A 22,315-nucleotide genomic window follows, 5' to 3' on the forward strand; every position below is an offset into this window, starting at 1 on the left:
AAGCATTAATTATACATAAAGGACGAACACTTCTTTAATACCATACAGAATCTGCCAAAGTTTATCGTACCAGGTTTTCAGTGTCTCTTTTCTAACTTTTGAATAGAAACGAAAGATGATACATCTTCATACGCATGTAAGACTGAAATACAAATAGCAACTATTTAATTGTCGTGTGATCCAAATGACTGGGCTTTAATTATGCTGACTTCTTTTTAAAATGTGAGGGGGAAATTGTTTCTAACTTGATACCAGTTAACAACTGTAGAATAATCAAGATTATTTTTACTGTTCTTTAAGACTGGTGAAATTCTCTTTCCCAAGAGGCATTTTAAACTAAGCAGAAATAAAAAAACAACAGCCAGCTATTATTTAGATCGAGCAGAAGAGGACAATTATACCTTGTGCATATTCAGAGTTATGTTAGTTACCAGTTTTTATAATCGGTAGCTTATTCGGATTATCATATTGTTAACATATTTGTTTTTAGGTAGTTGCAATCCATGTCCAGAGATCGTAGATGTGAAATGTAATTGTGGGAAAACTGTTATTAAAGTCCCCTGTGGCAGAGAGCGCACCATCAAACCCCCGAGATGCAAACAGCTCTGCAGGTCAGTATAGAAAGCACCTGCGCTTCTAGTTCTTCAGTGGAGTTTGAGGTGTCCTTAAAGAAAGTAGTCAAACATCACTTCAAAAGGCAAAAAATACTCCTTTAATATGATTGTGGATATTACTTCTCAGTTTTCTATATTCTTGACTATGCAGATGGAGATTAGCAATAATCCTTCCTATCAGATGACCCTTTGATGCTGTAGTTTCACGAGCAGCTTGCTGCTGTCAGGGGGGGAAGTTCTGTCCTGCTGAGCACTTCTAGTTCTGTAGTCCCACTCCCTTCTTCAAGTCATCTCTGGTACATTTTGAAGTAACTCCATGAGGCAGTTTACCTAGAAAACTTGACTAGCAAAAGGAAGAAGGAGAATACTTTCTGCTGGGGTGTAGCAAGATTACTCAGTGCAGAGTAGAATTAGGATTGAAATAGCTGTTTGAATATGCAAAACCAACTTTGATTTGATTTAATTTAATTTAGAACTCCAGTATAATTTTACTGTAGTATTCACGACTGCTGAAGGTGAGAGGCAAACTCAGTTTAAAAAAAAATAACTTGTTCATCTCAATTATTTGTATTTTGAGCATAACTGTTCAGTGACTGTAACTTGCTGTCATATTGATTCATTCTTGGATTTTACTTCAGTCGACCGCCTACCTGTCACCACCCTACCCAGGAGAAACACTATTGCCACTTTGGTCGGTGTCCTCCATGTCATCAGTCCTGCCAGAAAACATTATCGTGTGGTCATTTGTGCCCTGTTTCCTGCCATGATGAAGCGCTTGTGAAGCAAACTGGCTCAGTAAGTAAATAGTGAAAAATGGTGTGTTGTGTTCTGAAGAATTATCAATAGTTGTTTGACCTTAATCTTATGCCAGAGGCTTCTGCAGTTCAGAGTAAATAAATTAATAAGAGCAAAAAAAGAAACAACCTTGATAGTTACTAAACCATCAAAATTTGCACAAGTTAGAAGTGAGAAATTGTTTGGCATCTTTAAATGTGACACATGCATGCACTGCATGATGGTAATTTCACTTGGTTAGTAACTGAAATATTTTTATATTTTTACCTCTATTAAATGATTAGAATTGTTTTGGTGGTTTTTTTGTTTGCCTTCATGCTCTTTTTTTTGATGAGGAGGTGTTGAGATTTTCATTAGTAAAACATTAATTACTAGAAAGTGCGTTTGTTATAACTGGGATCTCTTTAGATGATATGTTTGTTTATGGTCAAGCAGATAGCTCTGTCTATGTTTTCTATTCAGCTAGTGTTGCTTTTTGCTCTCAGCATCAGTCTGCAGGTCCTTGGGAACAGCCATCTGAGCCAACTTTTATTCAAACTGCATTGCCATGTCCTCCCTGCGAGGTTCCTATACCAGTGTAAGTATTAAAAAAGAAAACAAATAAAAGAAAGGTTTGGCATGGAAAGAGATTTTTTCTTTTTATACTTTCGTAGAGATTGACATGAAATTAAACGTATTTTCCTCTTCAGATGCAATGAGCCTATGTGAACACCATTCTCATAAAACTGGGAGCATTGGTGATTGTCTAATAGACATTTCTGCACTGTTTGCTCACTGCATGAAAGGACTTGACAGTAAAGTTTGGTTGCTTCTAATACATGTTGTTAGCAATGCTGCCTTAAAAGAAAAATATGAGAATTGCAAAGACAGACATTGTAATTTGATAGTCTTCAGTAACATACAGCTTTTTCTGTATAGTTTCTACCTTGCTTGGTTTATGGGATTGTAATTTTCTGTGTAATTAATTGCTTTTTTTTTCTCAGTTGTTCAGTTATTGTATGCTGCTGAATGGCAGGTGGATGCCCTTCATCCCATCTGCTTGTCTCCTTTCTATTTTTGACTTGTCCAGGACGTTCTGCTCCTTGAGTAGAGCTCAATCAGCTCTTTCTGTGATGATACTGAGGGTATAAGGGAAGATCTGGTGATGACTTCTTTCATCATTTGTTTTCAATTTGATAGAACTTCTGTTTGCATTGGTGAATAAGGACTCAATTCAACATTTATCTGAAAAATATTGGGGGTTTTGGTCTGTTTTTGTGTTGTAGTCTCTTACTGTTTAAAACCCTGCATACTTCACAGTCATTAGTGCTTATTTGTTTTTTAAACATCCCCCCTTAACGAGGGAAGATTATGTCCTCATTTTATGAAGTGAGAAGACAACAGAGGAAGTTGCTAAAAAATATCCATTTAACTGCCTGTGTAGATATGTTCAGAACTTAATTTGTCAAGGATTGTACTATGATAGGTTGTACTTCTGTTCAAAACTATGACCGCTGAGTACTTTTGATACTTGGATACAAGTTCAAAGCCAAGGCTACCAGAGGTGAAAAAATGTGTAGTTGTGAACAGCCTGGTTTCAGTGTTTGGGTAGATGACTGTAGAAACTGACTCGTGTAGGTTGTGTGACATCATATCTTAGGTAGGGCACATCTTCTAGTTCCTCTAAATTCCAACCACAAAATCACCTCTTTTAGTCTGAAGGCTCCTCCTCAGAGGAGGTATGTCTGCTAAGTGAGAAGAAAACCGTACTGTAAAAGTTGTACTTAATTTTCTAACTAGAGAAAGCATCATTACATTTCATAGTGCTTGTGGTAAATTAAGGTTCTATTAGCATTAGAACACATTAATTCTGGAATATCCTAATTCTCTTGGTTGATCTTTGCAACTGTAAAGTTATTTTTTTCTTTTTAAATCAAAGTGGTACGAGAGAAATTTCCTGAATTAACAAAATAATAGTAAACAAAACCATAGATATAAAGCAACGTGTTGCTACAAAGCAAAATATCTGATATGTTCTTAGATCATTGGCAGGGCTTTTAGAATCATTGCTGGAAGGGTGGCATTTGAACAAATACGATAATGGAGAGTATCTTAAATAATCCTGCTCTGTATGGATGGATGTTAGTGGGGATTCCATCCTTCACCACTGAGGTTTTGCAATACTTTTTGTTGTGTTTTCTAATATTTTGGTATCTTTGAACATGAGCAGTCAGATTTTGAATTTAACGTGTTCAGTGTCTGTTTCTGTAAACAGTTAAAAGGGAGTTTCTGGAAAATTATTTGCTCTATTAATTTGTCAGAACCACTGAGGCTGGAAGGTACCTTGGGATGGAGTCATCTAGTCCACCCTCCTGCTCAAAGCAGATCAACACTGAATTCCAACCGACTTGCTCCAGCTTTGTCCAGATAGACCTTGAAAACCTCTGTGTACATTGATTCTGCAGCCTCTCTGGACAGCCCCATTCTGTCCGTGATTATACTTATACTGATATTTTTTTAAATTTCTTTTTCTTCACTGTGTATCTAGTCAGAACCTTCTTTTTTTGAGAATATGATTGTTGTCTCTCGCCTCCCTGCTATGAACCTCAGTAAGGAGCCTGGCTCAATCTTCTCTGTACCTTCCCCTTTATGCTGAAAGGCTATTATATCCCCAGCCAGTCAGTCCCCAGCCTGCAGTGTTTAGTCAGTCCCAGGTGAAAGACTTTGGTTGTCTCTGCATTTCATGAATTTCCTCTCTACCTATTCCTCCAATCTGTCTAGATCCTTCTGATTGCCATCCCTGCCCTCAAATGTACTGACTGCTTTGTCCTTTAGTGTTGTCTGCAAAATTGGTGCTTTTAATCTCTTCCAAATTACTGTGGAAAAAACAAACAAACTGACCACCCATAAGATAGGTCCCAGGCTGAAGAATTCCACCTGTAACTGGTGTCCACGTAGGATACAAACAATGAGCTGCTACCCTTTGATTCTGCCAGTTTTTTATGCATCTAGTAGTTCATCTGGCACCTCTACATCTCAATGTGGATGCAAGGTTGCTGGGGGAAATCTCTCATCCATGGATTTAGTGGTTATGAGGCAGAAGTCAATCAGGCTGGGTAAGCAGTTTCCCCTTGCAGTGGGACAGAAGCATGCTGCAATGGAATGCAGGGGTCCTAGAAACCAAATTAACTGGTTATAGGAAGATTATCTTGGATATAAGATAAATGAACTGTGTAGGGTGAAGAAAAAGCTCCTGTGCAACATCTGCTTCTCATTATATTCGGTGAAAGACTAATTGCTCTTGCTAATATCCCGCTGTCTTAGACACCACCTGTAGCGATTGGTAGTTGCTTTGTGTTAGAGATGTTACCAGTGATACTTTTTTTTTTTTAAAATACCGTTCTAGAAATTTTTAGGAACTGATTTACAGTTAATAATTACCCTCCCTTATAAGATTTCAGTGGAGAAATCAAAATAATACTTGGGAAGGAGATGACAGATATGAAATCAGAGACAAAAATAGAAACATACTTTTCAAAATAAATTCTGAAAAGATTAATTTAATTTTTAGGAGATGAGTGTTTGAGTGAGTCACCATTACATTTAATACCCTCACAATTCTGACCAGTGGGCAGTTTTTCTTTCCTAGGAATGGTAGACTGTTCTAAAAGGGGTAGAATTATAAACGTAAGAGTAGACTAGATAGTTCTCTGAAATATCTGAAAAATATGAAATTATGTATTAGTAGAGCCAAAGGAAAAGCTATTTAGAAGCAATTCAGATGACTTTCTAAATAAATTTTCTGAAATAAAAGTGATTAATATACAACTGTAATTAGTTGCACATGAAACACTGATTTTTGGGATTGTCAGCATAAAATGCAGCAATCCAAACAACTACTGAAAAAGATAAGGCATTGATCTGCATAGATTATTTTCTCTTAGTTTTCACTTTTAAAAATAGATTGCATTATTTTTGTGTGAAAAGCACTGTCACTGTTTTAAGTCCCTTATTAAAGAAATATATGTTCTCTAAATCTGCGATTTTTCTCTCTTTAACAGGGAGTGTCTTGGGCAGCATGAGGTGAGTCACAGAAACTGCCTTTTAAAGTGGAATATGAAATATATCTCACTTTGTCAGTCTGGAAAAAAAAAAACATTAAAGAGAAATATTGTATGGCTTTTTTAGATTTTAAAACCAACGAAGTGCCTTCTCACAAAGGCTTACGTATCAGAAGGTATTTTAGTTCCTTTTTGGAGAATACATAACTTCTTAGAAGTCTTGGACAAAAATTTACATGATGAAGCTATTTGTATATTCTTGCAGTTGTTTAAATAGTGTTTCTTTTTGGAGGGGTGGGTCTTTTCATTATGTACTTCTGAGGGTTTTTTTTTTCCTCATTCTATAGTTATTATTCTTTCCCTGTCACATACTTCACTCAGTTCTTCTAGAAACTGCTGTATTTATTTTAAAAGGATAAGGAACATAGTGTTGTACAGGAAAATTCTCATGTGATTTGAATTCAAGCATTCATGAATGAAATCAAACAATATAGTGGAAACTTCTTTAGTGTTACTTATTAGCTTTTCTTTTTGGTTCTTTTTTGTGTTCTCCGGTTTTGAATGAAGTCATTGTCCAATTTTGGCTAACATGAGAAGAATATCTAATTGACGCTTGAAGCTAAATAACTACCATTGTTATTCACAGTCATTTCTAAAAGTCATGAAATTTAAGATCAACCCTTTTTTTTTTTTCCCTTTTAAAGATGGTTGCTAAACTAATCTTTTAAAAAAATGTTGCTAATATAGCTTTGTCTGGGAATATATCTACTAGTAAGTTGGGCATAAATTCACTATTGAATTGCAGTTAACAGTACTGTAATGAACCTAGTATCATTTTAAGCTAGTAAAAAATTCTAGAAAACAGTAAACACATAAAAATATTTAAAGACACTCCTCCTCCCCTTTTTCCATTTGCCTTCTTTAGTAATCTTTTGGTATGTGTTCTAATGTTGGTTTGATATGTGGTGGCAACATCTCCAAATGTTGTTAACAAAGTTTATGTATCAGCAGTCTGTTCATGTAGCACATTTATTAGTCCAACCAAGCTGTGAATACAGCTTCCATAGAGCTACTTTGCAGCTTATTGGTTGCATGTATGTGCAAAAATGTATGGTGAAAATGGATGAAAAGAACAACTGTGCCTTATTGTTTTATTGAAACAGCTGGATTTTGGTTTTGCTCTTCACAGTAAAACTTGCAGGTATATCAACCAATGATTTATCGAGTCAATGACATGTTTTGTGATAGGACATATGGAATCTCACCTTAACTTTCATGAATTTATGTATAAGCAAAATACAAGCTTTGGTCAATTGACCCAATATATAACTTGCTCTAGACCATGTTTCTGGCTTTGATACTGTTCAAATGTACATGATTATGAAATTTATGTCCCTCTCCCTAACAGAAGACAGTATGGCTCTTATTAGAGAAAATGGCTCCAATTACTACATATTTATAACTAATTTCAGAATAGTAATAAATCCTTAATCTGTTGCATACTAGTCTTGGCAGAATCAATCAGTGGCTTTGGGTCTGGTCTTTTGTTTTTTGTTTTTTTAAATGGGTCAGTATAGAAAATAAGGAAAAATGCTGAGGAGTCTATACCTAACTTTAATAATTTGGATTTATTGATGCTATATGATATGCTAGATTAAACATTCCTTCTCTCAGCCAGCACAGTGCAGTGCTTCTCTCCTGCTGAAGTTCAGCAGTTTCTGGAATGCAGTGTCCTAATCTTTAAGATTTTGATAGCAGTCAAGGACAAGAATAACTTTTTAATGTGTGTGTGTGTGAGGGCGTGTTTACAGTGTATTTTAGGTCCATTGTACGTATTTATGTTGTTCTGAGGTCTCTAAACATAAAACAAACAAAAACATTTAAGGTCTGTTCAGTGTTTTACAGCCCCATTGGCTTTCAACAAGTAACCTCACCTCAAACTAATTTACTTTTGTTAACAAGAGAAAACACTTTTATATATTTATGAACACTTCCCTCCTGTAGTAGTTTCCAGTCCCTGAAGGGATTTTTACTGGGAAATGTGAACTTTTCACAAGTGATTGAAAGTAGCAATTTTCTCGAGCGAAGTTCTGCTGTGAAGAGAGACTTATTGCTGTACTACATTACTGCTTGTGCTGGGCTGTCGTTATACCTTCTATAATGGAAGAGATCTAAAAGAAACAAACTAGGAATTAAACGAGTTATAAAGTCACCTTGTGTTTTACTGAGATACCTGCAGATGATGAGTAGAAGAGAGAATGAAAGCAAACAGTTTAGGAGTTGTGTAGTAAGCAAGTCTGTTATCTTTACATTTTTACTTGAATAGTAATTTTAATTTGTGTAGGTGTTGGGGTCAGTTGTATTAGAGTTGGGGTTTTTTTTGTTGTTTATTTTTATAAAATTTCACTTTGGTATTTAGTTTAAAAAGTATTTTTAAGAGTTTGGTTTGAGCTCTTACATGTCTTTGGGTACTTGGAACAACCAATTTAGCACTTGAAACAACAGGCTTAAAATTACCTTTCAGGTGATATGATTATATAAAATGTGTGTTTAGAGAAGTATGATTCTATGTGATTTTTAACCTAAAATAAGACTTCTTTTAGCTATAGTGTGCAGCCTTCCTTTAAATAATTTTACTGTGTAAATTTTAGGTGTCTTTACATATATTTAGGAAAATAACTCTTTAATAACTCTCCTTTGATTTGTAGGTGCTTAAAAGTAGCTCTCAATTCTGTTTCAGGTTGTAGGTCAGAGAGATCACCTGTCATCAACAGTTGCTGCTGCCTCAAAACAAAAACTTGATGTTTTATTTTTTCTTCGAACTGCTATAAGCATTGGGATTTCATAGCAGTAGCATAAATGTGCTCTTTTAAAATCAAATTATGAGAGCTAGTGTTTATATTCAAAAGCTGGTTTTATGGGAGAACATTAGTTAAAGCACATAAAAGGTAGCTGAGGGCAAACAAGGAAATCTTAACTGGAAATGGTATTAATTTATCTGCTGTGGTTAATTCTCTCATAGTTGCTTCATTTCATCAAATGTTCTAGAGGAACGGAAACACTCTGTTTTTGTTTCCGTGATGTTTTGAATATACCGTAATACCAGTCTTGCTGTTCTCACACAGATAGAAATCTCTTCTTGGGTTGTTTTTGGTGTTTGTTTTGGGTAGGAATTTAATGCTATGTTTTATAATTCTAAGGTGGTTGGGTTTTTTTTTTAGCTGTGGTTCACTTATAAGAGGAAGAGCATTATTCTACCTCTAGGTAAAATTTAACGTAAAACTTGATGCAATTCACCTTTATGGCTAAATACCTTATGAATGTTTCAAAAATTTCCCCGCCCTATTGTACTTGATTTTTGTTTTCATATTCCAATTGATGTATCTGTTAGTTGCTTTTACGCATTTGGGAGATGTGCTGGAAAACTTCTGAAAGTTGTTTTGTCCTCTTTTCCTTGCCTTCCTTTCCTTAATCTGTGGAAGGACCCATGGTCTGAAAATGGTGCCTCCTTAGCTTCTTTCTTTTTCCAATCAGTTTTCATAAAATACTTCTGGTCCTCATCTGCATTCTCTATTCTTCAGCTCATCAGCCTACTGGAGTTTGTGGCTTTTTTGATAATTCGTCCTTGTAGCAAGACTAGCGACCTCCATTTAGCCATTTCAGAAATGCATTCCAACTACAGGAAGTAAAACTTATCTCTCCTTTGGATTTATTACTAATATCCGCAACAGATTGACTTGTCAAGAAATGGAAACAAAATTTGAAAATATAATGTATGTTTGAATTAATTGAAATTCTTTTGGTTTTGGCTACAACGTCAATTGATTCCAGCAGACTCTCCATCTTTTATTGGGCTCAAGACTTGGGAAAGTCGACAAGTGGGGCTGGAGCTGCGCTGGGTGAAGCCGCAGGGCTGGGCTGTTCTCTGCAGTCGGCTCTCCGAAAGCTGCTACTGGTGTCTCCTGGCTTGTGCACTTCCCTGCCCCGGCTCCATTCAGCGTCGCATCTCTGCTGCTGTACGTGGGGGATGCTGCCAGAAGGGATGCTCCGCTTCTGCCTGTGTGCTTCTGCTAGTTCTCTTTAACTGGAGGTAGTGGTTGTGTCCGTATCTGATGGAAGGCTGACTCTTGGTAAAAGGAGTCTCATCAGCATGTTGAACTGTGCAGCCATAGGGCTCATTTGCTATTAGTGCCCTGATCTGCTGTAGCTGCCTGAACCGCAGCAGAACCAGTAGTCATAAAAAACTGGAAATGGGGGAGCAAGGAAAGGTAGTGAAGTGGGCAGTGTCAGATCTTAATGTTTAGTATGCCTTTTCATTCATTCTTTTACCTTCCAGCATCCCTTGACTACTTATGTTGCTACTGAAAGGAAGTTGTGACTCCAAGGAAGGAGGAGGAGGAGGGAGATGGAAGAGGATGAGAAGGGACAGGATATTAGGAGTGATAAAAGCTTTGGTAATTGAGGTGTGTTAGCCGGGTATAGTGCTGTTCACTTCAAGCCTTCCTTTTATTAGGCCTGTTGCTGGCATTTGCTCATTTGGTCAACAGAAACATAAACCATCAGAGACCGAGTTGTAGGGTGTTTGCGGCAGGAGTACAAACCAAGGATTTAGGCTACTTGCTGTGGTTGTATTAGTGCTTTAGCCAGCGTAATGAGCTTCAGCTATGACATAGGGATGGGAGAGTAGCTGGACAGGACAGTGTCAAGGTTTTCTCCTGTGTATTCCATGCTTGATGTTCAGCCTGCCATGCAGGCTCCTCCTGTTCTCAGAGCCTCTGTGGGTCAGGATGAGAAGAGGAGGAAGGACTTAAGGAGTCTTGGGAAGGAATTGTATTTTGCAATGACTTGATGTGGAGTATAGCCTCTTTTTTGATGAAGCCTGGAAAACATTTCTATAGGCAAGTGGATTGAAATCCTACTTTGTACATCTTTTCTTGAGGATGGAGGGAAGTCAACGTGGACAGCACTGAAGGGAAAATGTCCCTCGCTCAGCCCTATGGGGGACCATCCTCTCTTCCCTCGTTTCTGTTCCAGTGTTTACCTGATTGTATGGCATATCCACTTGCAAACCTAGCAAAAAGAAAAGGAATCTTTTCCCGTTAATTCCTTTTCTTCCATTTTGACTAGTTGAATTGTCTTGCTCTAAAGACAGACGTGTGGTAGGACTTGTTCCAAGTAAGTGGTAGGAGTGTGCAATCGGGATTGTAGAGTCGGAAAGGAGAAAGGTAAAGGATACAGTGCAAAGCTGCTAGGCAACTTAAGCTGCAACACAAAATCACACCCTTAGTCTAGTCAAAGTGAGTTATGTCACATTAGTCTATTGTGTAATAACATCACAAATAATTTCTCTTTTTCTCCACTAAATGATCATGATAATAAGAAAAAAAATCAGGTTTTTTGACAGCATCATCAGAGAAACTGGGGTTTTTTTCATGTGAATATTATATAATGGTTGGGAAATGGGAACAGTGGGTTTCCTCTAGTACTTGTGATGTCGAGGGACTTGTACTATTCAACTTTAGGAAAATAATCTAGTGAACCAAGTTAGGAGTTTACACTCCATTTCAGTACTAATGAAGAATAAAGGCTTCTAAATAGATGCTCTGAATAGTACTGCAAAGCCCTGTTAACTGGAGTGTTAACTTCGAATTAGAAAGTGCAAATATATCATACGACATTAAACTCCTAGTCCTGTCATAGAGCCATTTCTTCACCTTCCCAGTCCCTTGAGTTGTATTTTATGTAGTCAATATTTGGTTTTAGAATTTCTGGCTTCCAGGTGGTTGTCTGTAGAATTTTAAAATGTTTTGGGTTTATGATGACCATAACACAATTAGTCCTGTGAAAGCAAACTGTAACTGTCTTCTACAATAACTATAAAGCAGTTTAGGAACCTTTAATGCAAGGCACAAGTACAATGTGGAAAGGAGGAATAAATTACACTAAAAAATTTGAGAATGTTATAGTCTATTAAAAAAAAAAGTTGCAAAAGTTAGCTTGCTTAATTAATAAAGTGGGCTTTTTTACCTGGTATAATCAGTGTAAAACAAATGTGTATGGTTCTGTTGGGATGGGAACCTGAAGTCTGTTTAAAAAAAAAAAAAGTCAAATAGATGTTGCACTGATTTTCGTCTTTTAACAAAGATACTCAAGAACCAAAATTTCTCTGTAATGATGATGTGCCTCTGTGTGTGTGTGTATGTGTATATATATATATATACACACATATATATATATAGTGTGTGTGTATGTATGTATCACAGACAGCACACATGAAATGTGTGTATACATACACTATTTGCATATACATATACTTACATTTATTTATTTTTAAATTTTAGGTTAGTCCATTACCATGTCACTCTGCAAATCCCTACTCATGTAAGAGATTTTGTGGGCGGCTTCTTGATTGTCAGAATCACACCTGTATGAAAGAATGTCATTTTGTTACTAAACTGAACAGTAGTGCAGATGAAAAGAAGGTAGGTTGATTTCCTTTTTGCTTTTGTTTTTGTGTATTTTGTACGTTGTCTTCAGTTTTGACTGGAAAATAAAGAATTTCAAGCTGGAAGGCACAGGATCTATTCCAGATTCCAGGGAGAGACTTGCCATGTGTTCTGTTCCTGTTGATGCTGTGACATTTATCTAATCTATACTTCTCTACACTAGAAGACTGAGACAATATATAATATTTTGAAAATGCTACACTTTTTTGTTTTATGTTAATGTACATTACTTTGTTTTCATCAAACACTTATTTAACACTCTTGACAAGTCTCTTCTAAAGTCAGTTTTTGTAACTGTCAAGATCAAGTGAACTGATAATCCCTATATACAAATGCACTTGCAATCTACTGGGGAAAGTGTTTACTGAGGAGAGCTGTAAATGGCTTGAGGAGGCTAACAGATCTTTAGGAAAGAGCACTGGAAATGTTGCAGAATAGGTGAATACTTCTTAAAGCACTGGGGCGATATATTCGTGTTTATCAATGTTTACTCAAAACTGTCATTTATGTGATTGAGAAGCTGTAAGTGTTAATTGCTGGAAATAATATGAAACAAAAATAAAAGTACAAAGCTGAAAACTGTTCTAGTTTTGAGAAGTCAAAGGCACATAGTTTGTGATTTGAGGGAACCATTATTTGGAGGAAAACAGCTTTTAAAGTTTTCAAAGCATTAATGTCAAAAAACATGGTCTCTCTGGGCATTTAGAAAATTGAGGAAGCGTTCAGTTGGGAACAAAACATAAATGTTATATTTTAACTTACTGTTATATGTTAAATAGGATTATTTCCCTATAGATTCCAATCCTAGAAGTGGTGGTGTCATCTAGTAACTGTATATATTGCGGTTAGTGTATTACTCTATTAATGATTATGGAACCTTTGTCTGAGGAGTATGAGCTGTTAGTGCAACTTGTGGAAGAGTAACCTGCAGCAATAGAGTGACATCAGTAAATACTGAGAGTGTTTAAGCATCTTTGGTTATTACTGTAAGAGGGCTTCTGCTTACTCCTTCTGTTATATGTACATGTGATACATGGGTAAATCTCATTCTCAGTTTTCTTTGAATTTTTATAAACTCAAGTTGGTTTCGACCTTTAGAGCTTTTGTTCTATTTTGATAGACTAAATTGTACATGTACTCAGAAAGGGCAGATTAGACTTCTTGTTTGTATGTCTGAGTAATGGTTTTTGTCTGGAATTTAGGTTTGTTCTGCAAGTTGTGTTAGAAAACATTGCAGAAAGGCCACCTGCTTGCTTTTACCTACTGTTAGTTTTTATATTACATTTTTTTTCTGAATGCTTTCAATTGTTATTGTCTTACATGTGAATTTTTGGGGCTTAGGTTTTGTAAATGATCATTGCACACTGTTTCCTTTTTAAACTTAAGCAAAAATTGTTCAACTGTAGAAGCAGCAAAAAAGGGAACAGGAAGAAAATGGGGGGAAAATATTAAAAACTTCCGTTCTTATGCCCTTATTTTGAACAGCATGAAGTGAAATGTTGGCGGAAGCATTGCATAGCTTCATTCTTGGATTGGCTTTGACTAACTTCTGTGAAACTGAGTGTTTGACTGTGATGGTGGGCCTTAAACACTGTCCTGTGTAGGCTTAGTTGATAAATCTTGTCAGTCTATGTGTATTTGATATCAGACTAGGGTTGTGGATGAGTTATTGAGATAAGAATATGAATAGAAATGGAGCTTAATTTACTGTGCTGATGTTTGTTGTGTTGTGCTGAGGTTGATCACATCACCTGGAATGAGGATGATGCCATGGCTCTTGTAGACTTTGTGTAATGTATGGAGCGGAAGCAATGCCTTAGCAGCTCCCAGCATATACCTAAGCTAATATGTTTGGGAAGATTATATAAACTACCATACACATACAGAAATGGAATGACTTATTTTGCATCTTAAAATCAAGCAAACAAACCTCCCCACCCATGTATTACAAAGCAGGATGTCATGACTAAAGTATCACAATAACATGGTGGGTGGGAAAAGTTAATTCTGAATATGAAATTACTTTTTTTCCTAACAGTTTTCCAGAGAGAGTTAACAGGCTTAATGGCAATTTTCCAAAGCGCCAATATTAAGAGGTCCTTTTAAGCCGAGGAAGCACAATAGAACTCCGTCTCTTTGACTGGCAAACACTGGTATTTCTGCTTTTCTTTTAAAAGCATATTTTAATAATTTTTTTTTTTTTTTGCTTTAACGGTGTCTTGCTGAGTAGCTGGATTTCCTTAGAAAAAACACCCCAACTCTCTTCTGTATAGAAGCTTGTTAATGGCATCTAGCAAACAAATGTTTGGCATTTCCTTTAGGACTTTGTTTTTATTTTGTTAGGCAGGTGCAGAATGTTCACAGTGTGAAGAGGAGTGTACCAAGCCCCGGCCGTCTGGCTGTCCTCACCGATGTGTTTTGCCCTGTCATCCCGGGAATTGTCCATCATGTCTCCAGATGCTTAAAATAAAGTGTCACTGCAAACTATCAATACTGTATATTGAATGCTTGTAAGTGTCAGAACTGAACCCAACTTTTCATTTGAATGCTACTAACTGGAAACCATTTGAAATGTCTGGGAATGGGAGCTACGCCTATGGCGAGTTATAAAATTTCTCTTGAAGGTTGTAATTTGTATTATAATTTTTCTTCTGTCTAAAATTTACCAGTGTTTTATTTGGTATTACTACTAAAATTATAAATGCATGGAGTCTGATGAGCAGAAGTGGTTTTTATAATGTAGTAAATGTTTTGAATTATGCAAGTACAGTGATCTGCATAATGTTTGCTCTATTGTGGTTCTTTTACAATATGTAAAAGAAGAATTCTATAACAAGAATTAGAATTTATGTAGTTAGTATGTAGTTAGTGTAAAACATCTTTATAACTAATGTCCTTCAAACTCTAGCTCTTTTAATTGGAAAACTTCTTAGTAATCATTTATACTCCTTTTTAGTCATTTGTGTGTGTACAGAGTGTAGGCTATGCTTTACTAAATATAAAATGAGGCTCGTACATTTAAGCATTATCCTCTGTGTATTGCTCTGAAAACGTTCATCCCATGCGCGTGTGCTCTTCTTTGTGCAATATCTTTAAAGTACCTCAGATCTTCTAAATTCCTGTGCCTTTGTCTGTAAAATAATCTAGTTTACGTTAGTCCCACAGGATGTGGCTAAATGAGCCCACTTTTCTTTACAGTGAAATATACTTAAAATATACCCCTAATTGTGTTGACTACTGTTGTTTTTAATTTGGAATTCATCACAAACACAGCTTTTATTTTACAGAAAATTAACAAGTGCTGATTTAAAAGAAAAGGAGCTTCTTATTTCCTGCAAAAATCAGTGTCCAAAAGAGGTAAGACATATTAACAAGGAAATACTTGATTTGATGGACGTGTGGAATTTTGTGGATTTTACTTTTTTTGTAAGGTTTGTGGTACAGTTTCATAGGCCAAGCAAACTAGAGAAGCTCAGTCTTAATGAAGAGGCTAACTGATAGATGTGGAGGTGGTTAGTGAGCTCTATACTCAGAGGACAGTTATTAAAGTGTTCTTGTCAAATTGGAAGGTTATATTGAAGGGTAATAGATTTGTCTCCAAGGCATTACTGGCTTGAATGTTTAAGGAGGCAGGTAAGGTTGAATGTGGAAGAGTATGTCCTCTAACGTGCTTAAAAACTGGTCTTAAATTTATATCTTCAAAATAACAGGATGCAGTTTGATGAGGAAGAATGCTGAGAATTGTGCTTGTGAATGTTTTTATCTGAGTGCAGGTTTAGTAATCCCTGTCTGCAACTTAACCCATGAAATGGGTTGATAATGCCCTGCTGTGTTAGTGAAATATATGTTAGGTAGTGTGAAACAGAAGACAAGCCAGTTAATCTTTCTACTGTATCTGGGTATATCTAAAGGGTTGCTGTAAAGAAGAGAAGAATAATATTCTTATTGCATGATGCGTAGACTATGAACCAGTGTGTATAGGCATCAGTAAAGAAGATCCACGTTAAATACTACCTTTGAGTAGTAAAGCTTGTGGAGCAGGGGAATAACTGGTTGGAGAAGCTACCAGGTTTTCAGAAATAATGGCTTAGACATGTATCAGGATTTGTCCAGTTGTAGATAATACTGCTTTAAGACATGAGGGATGGGCCAAATTACTTTTTCCTTGTCCCTCCCAATGTTATGTGCTGCTTGTGTGCTTTCAGTAATCCATGCATTACTTGTTATTGCATGTTTGCTCTTTAGTTGTCATTAGCTGTGGTGAGAGCGACAGCCCTTTATTTGCTCCATTCCCCACTGTAGGGTTAGAAAATTTATGAAGTGGAAAGCCAGGAATAGTCAGGAATATTTGGGAAGTGTTTCCACTGCTAAACTCGCCAGAATTTCTAAGAAATTCTCCTTCCCTGCAATAAAAATGCTTGTGCCGAGGAAGATATTTTATCCAGTAATCACTTATTTTGTTGTTCTGGTTTGGCCTTTTACCGTGTAGCTGTGTCTCTTTGTCTCATGCAATATTTGGCTGACACTCATTAAAGATTTAATTCAACCCATTCTCCTCTGATTCAACTCAGTCCCCTTATGCTGATCTGCCTATGATGTCCTCTAGTCTGAGACTTCTGCCCTATGTCATCTCTTGTATTTCTGAATTCTGCCTCAACCTTATAAATGTAGGTTCAAAATTGTCTTTTGTTTCATTATTTTCCAGTGTCAAGAATCATCAAATTTGAATCCTTGCCTTTATTAGAAAACTTTTTTTTTTGGTTTTGAGTAAATGCAGAAGTTCACAGAATTCCTGCTTGTTTCCCAACAGCATCTGTTCCTGTGTTTTTCAGACAAGATTGGGTTCACCCCAACAGGAAGGCCATGCTCTGAGCTGTGTGCCTACTTGCATCTTCTGCTTTTTGCCCTTGTAGATGCCTTTCCGATGCCTTTTTTTTTTTTCTGTAAATGAATGTGCCTGTCACAATTTTCTCATCTGGATGTCTGAAAGCTCTCTTCCTGGCGTGGGAACACTTTTGGATATTATTTCATTGTCCATTTACCTCTTAATTCTGTCCTTTCATTTCTCTCCCTGTTACTTTGGTTTTATTTGCTCCAAGGCTTCCTTCTCTTTATTTTCAAGAGTGCTTATAATCTCTTAATATGAACTATGTGTTCCTGTACCTAAGCTTTTCTTCAAAGATTTTTTTTTTTTTCCATATCTCATCTTTGACTTTGATTAATGTAACTATTGTGATTTTTCTGGACATATTCCCAAGACTCAGTCTGGGATCTAAAATCCATCTGGTAGTGCTCTTGAATTCTAGCTTGTGGTTCAGAACCGCCCTGTTCCACAGATGATGTCTTTTTTACTTAATTTAGAGGTATGTGAAAGAAAGGTTAGGACAAGAGAGTCCACTTTATAAATATAAAGCTTTTATTTAACTCTAAAATTCTCATTCCTATAGATGGTTTGAAAAATAAGGTTTTATGTAGCTTCTGCCATCCAGAGAATCCTTTTAGTAAATGTGGGTGATGTAAAAATGCATGCTCTTCCCTTCCTATGATAATAGCTCTTGGCTTTCACAAAACAAAAAAGTATTAGGTAGTTCATATCTTTGTGTTGCAGTTCATCCTGCTTTCCTCAGATCCTATTTCAACAGCTTTATACGTATGGTATGGGGTGTTTTACCATTTTTTTGCCTAAAAAATTTGTTCCTTTTTCTCCGAGTCTTGAACAGTGCTAGGGATATTTTGTCTGTTTTATAAGTATGCAGCATTTGTCTGCAGCTTTGGGAAAATCAGCTAGCTGTATCATAATACAAATTGTACTGGTACTTCTCCTTTGAAGAAATCATTGATAAACACAATTTGAAGGAGCAGCCTTAACAGACATCAACCTGCTACTGCCACCACTGTCACCATCCCTCCCCAGCAAATATAGATCAAGCCCATTGGGGGGACCTCATGACAAGAACTTACAAACACCTTGGCCTTGGAAAGATAAGATGGATAAGACTACCGAATTTAGAACATTTAAAGTTTATAAGACAAATATGTCTGCGCAGAACTAAATTGGAAATGTTTTGTGTGAAGGTCCTGACAGTCTCAAGTAAATTTCAAATTAGTGTTTTATGAAAATTTTCTTATTCAATGTCAGAAGCTGACCTCGGATCATTGGCAGAGCTAAGCTGCTGTTTGCTAAAAATCAGTGTGCACTGTCACTCCACCAAGCTTAGCGGAGTGCAGCTTACGTTCAATAGAATGCAGTATTTTACTGAACTGTAAGGTTTGAGTTGTTTTTCTTTTTAGTTAATGGAAATTGTGGTAGACAGTTTACTACCGTATTTGAATTACAAGTAGCATGATACATTTGGAGATTATGAAAATCAATTGTGTTGTCTGGTGCCTTGAAAAAACACAACAGGAAACTGAAAGTTTTGAAAGGTCTCATGCTTTTTGTTTTGGCTATGGCAGTATGAAACTATAAAAATGACTTCTGGTATTATACAGTACAGCTCGTATTTCCTTTCTGTTTTAGGGAGCAGCAAACTCTTTGATATAGCCACAGCTGTTAGATGAGATGCTTTAATTAAAAAGCTCTTTCTTTTGTTTGGTAGCAATAACAAAATATCCTGTTAAAGGAAATTTAACTTTTTTTTTTTTTTTTAACCAGGGGTGATTAAATTCTTATGATCATGTTTGCAGATGTTTTAGGGCAATTCTTACACAGAAGTTTTAACAGTCTATCAGTTTTCATTGTTTAAGTATTCATATCAGTATCTTTGGGTATGTGTTTAATACTTTATTCAGTCTAATCAGTATTTTCTGACAAAATAACCATACTTTGTACTTCTAGTGTGTATTCTGCTACTGTCTTGATGTGAAATATGGGACCACATTGTGATAAATTTATTTTAACATGATAGTGCAGTAGGGACAATGTCCCTATGTATGCAAATTTTTTTTTTAATAAGTGAAATAAATTTTACTGCTGGAATGCTTAATAAATTCTGTAAAGACAGGTTAAAAATATATGTGGGTTGCAGAAATTTAATTTCAAAGGCCAAACATGCAGCTTTGGTCCATAGTGAGAGGATTTTCCTCAATGTCTGGCTTAAGCAGTGGAGGTTTTCATAAGATCTCTGGCACAGGGCCACCCTTTGAACTGAAGTGTCTGCTCCTTTGCTTGGAAGTGATAAACTGATCTTTTGTACTTAGCTTTTGGGATTTGTTTCTTTATTAGTGGGTTATTTTCTTTATTATCAGGTGTGTATTAACAGGTGGTGTTTATTAACTTCTAGTGCAGATCAGTTAAGCCTCCATAAATGTTGATGGTTTTTATAATTGTCAGACAAAGCGAAGACCTAAATGCATTGCCTATGGGGAAAATACTTGTAGGATTTTTCTGGTTTGTTTTCAGGGCTGTGGATTAAATCCTTTTCTTTTAAAGGCCTTGCCATGTCAAACATACAGCCTGTTCATTTTGGTCTTTAGTCCACAAGTTATTGACAAGAGATCTTTTACGGTGAAAAAGATCTAAAGGGGCACGTGCTTTCTGTTTTAGCACCAAGTAGCTCAGAACAGATGCTTACAAACAAGAAAAAAAAAAAATCCCTTCCCACTACATTATTTATCCAGCAGAAGCAGCAGTAAGGTTGCTTTTGTTTTCTGAAATTGTAGGGCGCTGTTTTGCTACTCATTTCACTACTCCACTTGATTTTTTATTTTATTTATTTTTTAATGTCGGTTTTGCATTGGAGGGAGTAAAAAGGAGTTACACTGTCAGCTTCGTGCTTGTCCTGCATCTCTGTGGATGTGAACTGTGTAACTCTGTGCAAAGACCCAAATGCATAAATTTGGATTTCAGTATTGGATTAAATGTATTTCTGTGCTATGCATGTTTTGCTCTAATGGCAAGTGAGGTAAGAATTTTATTGCAGTAGCACCTGGAAGTTGAGGAGAGAGACACTGCCTTGAATTTGCAGCTTTGACATGTCAGTTATAAGGCTGTTTATTTGGGCTTTAACACTAATAATGGAAAAGTGCCTAATTATTATGGAAGAGTAAGCTGGAAGTAATAGTTCTAGCCATGGATTGTTCTGGTCAGCATGGGATGACTTGCAGGTGAGACTAGATCATGTTATTGTGTATGATGCTTTTGTGTAGGGAGAAGGACTCCGCTGCACAGAGATCATACAGGAGCAAATTGATTTTGCGGAGGTTGTGGTCACTGGTGAGCAGCCTCAGCCATTAGACTCTGTGTTCTGGCTGGTAGCCTGACCTTAGCAGCATACAAAGCTTAAAGACAAGTTTCTCCTCTCATCTTTTCAAAATGAGGCAAAATGCAAAAACGAACTTAAGTTCCTTCTTTGATAAGATGACCAATTTATATTTTTTTCCCCTGCAGATATAGGAAATAGATTAGATCTGCTACATAAGGCTTCAGCAGAGCAATTGAGTCAGTGCCACTTAGAGAATAGCTAGTTCAGATCCAGAAGAGGGTTAATACAAGGATGAAGGTGGGCTAAAGGAAACAACTGCTTGTATTTTACTGGTTTTTTTAAACCCTCCCTTCCCTCCCCCCCCAAAAAAAAATTAAAAAGAACAACAAAACTAAATGAAAAGTTGAACCAAGAGATATTAACAGTAAGTAAATTTTCCCAAGGACTGGATTTATGCCTGACCTTGCATTGTTTTCAGTAATGACCTTGGCACCCAAAAATATTGGAATTTTCTGATGAAAATTTATGGAGTGTTGTCAGTACGTGACAACTGAGGAAATGCATCTGCAGAACACATGTATTTGGGGCGTGTTATTAGATACAGAAAAAAAAAAGTAAGACCATGCATGTCAAGGCTAATAATAAGCTCCCAGGAAACAGCAGAAATTCTTATTGTCACAGCATGGAGAGAAATGCAAATGAGAGCTGAAGATGTATTGAGGAAGGTATTCTATGAAGAATAAGGTGCAATTAAGGCGTTGTACAGGGTCCTTCCTGCTGAGATGTCATTTGGAATATTACATGCAGTTCTGGCTACCGTATTCAAGAAACACTGATTTAAACTGGTTGAAATTCTATGAAGGAAATACTATGGGAATAAAGAGCTGTTTATGAAAGGACAGCAGAGAAATATTTCAATATCAGGATAAGAACTGAGGAGTTTAGACTAGTGTAGAATAAATGTGGGAAATTTAGAAAAGCTCTTGCATCTTAGAGGGAGTTCCTGGAACAGCCTCCTTAGCAAAACACTAAAAGTGGGGGCAGAATGGGGGACTGTTTGCATGGCAAGGCTTTACCCAGTCTTAGAGGCATCGTAGGAGGTGCCTTCCTTTAGGAGGACTGGGCTTTAGGACTGAACATGATGACTTAGAGGTTCCTTTTAGTCCTGTGTGAAATGTGCCTAGACTTTGACTAAGAAAAATGAGCCTAAACCGCAAAGCATCTATCAGCGTAATAATAGTTCGTGACTGGCGTGGACGTGCAAATATGTGTGTCTGTTCCATATTTTTTGTTGGAAAGTTTTGCATTCTGTTTAGGTGTGTGTTTCATGATACTAGCTGAGAAACTGAGCCAGTTCCAATGAACTTCTGAGAATCAACAAGAAGCGTTTACACCCGGGTTTTGTAGTTATCTCATTTAGTATTCTCATTCTTGTAGGTGAAGTGATATAGTATGTATACATTTTTCAGTTTTTAATAAATATGAAAAAGTGTATTAAAATTGTATGCCTCACAGTATTTTCCAAATTGTGTTAATCCCTTGATGACGCTGAAGAGGTGAAATTTCACTCTTTAATGAAGAACAATATTGAATGCCATTTGAAATAGTTGGTGGATTTAAAGCTGCCTCTATAAATTAATTGGATGTCTTATGTGATATTCCACTTTCAGTTATTAACAGTATTGGATTATGTAATTGAAAATGAAACATCACTTTTGTGAAGATTTCTTATAGGTATGTGTATGATCAAGGTATATTTTCAGTCAAGTTCTTAACAGAAAGTGAAAAAAATTGTTTGCTTTCTTGTTCTTTAATATAATGCTGGGAGCACTGCTACATTGCTAACAGCATATTTAAATTAGTATTTCAGTTCTTAATAATCGAATCAAAATATTTTCATTATGAATGTTAAAAATTGCACTGGCAATAAAAAAAGTATCTCATAGATGTCAGAAATTGGATAATCTGTTGAATGCAGGAATTTTGGGTTTTGTGAAGTTATTTTGGACAGGATAAGAATATCGGTGACCTTTATTTGCTTTTGCATAGTTCAGAAGATTCCTGCATGGAAAATTTTCTTTTGCGTTTTTGGTTTGTTGGGTTTTTTTTCTGTTTCTCCCCCTTTCTCTTTTTGACTCTGTACACGTTGCTACAAT

At 36.3% G+C, this 22,315-nt stretch overlaps 1 protein-coding gene across 1 annotated transcript in view; it reads left to right on the forward strand.

Annotated features, from left to right (window-relative positions):
* The window catches only part of NFXL1 (nuclear transcription factor, X-box binding like 1), a 48,367-nt gene that overhangs the window by 13,818 nt on the left and 12,234 nt on the right, over positions 1-22,315 (forward strand). The window contains exons 12-18 of the mRNA XM_065633532.1: positions 491-611; positions 1,253-1,409; positions 1,895-1,986; positions 5,450-5,471; positions 11,791-11,931; positions 14,299-14,465; positions 15,243-15,312. Coding sequence (XP_065489604.1) covers positions 491-611; positions 1,253-1,409; positions 1,895-1,986; positions 5,450-5,471; positions 11,791-11,931; positions 14,299-14,465; positions 15,243-15,312 — 770 coding nt within the window. The remainder of the gene's footprint in view (positions 1-490; positions 612-1,252; positions 1,410-1,894; positions 1,987-5,449; positions 5,472-11,790; positions 11,932-14,298; positions 14,466-15,242; positions 15,313-22,315) is intronic.

The sequence above is a fragment of the Caloenas nicobarica genome, chromosome 4, assembly GCF_036013445.1.
Source record: "Caloenas nicobarica isolate bCalNic1 chromosome 4, bCalNic1.hap1, whole genome shotgun sequence".
In the NCBI taxonomy this organism is placed as follows: domain Eukaryota; kingdom Metazoa; phylum Chordata; class Aves; order Columbiformes; family Columbidae; genus Caloenas; species Caloenas nicobarica.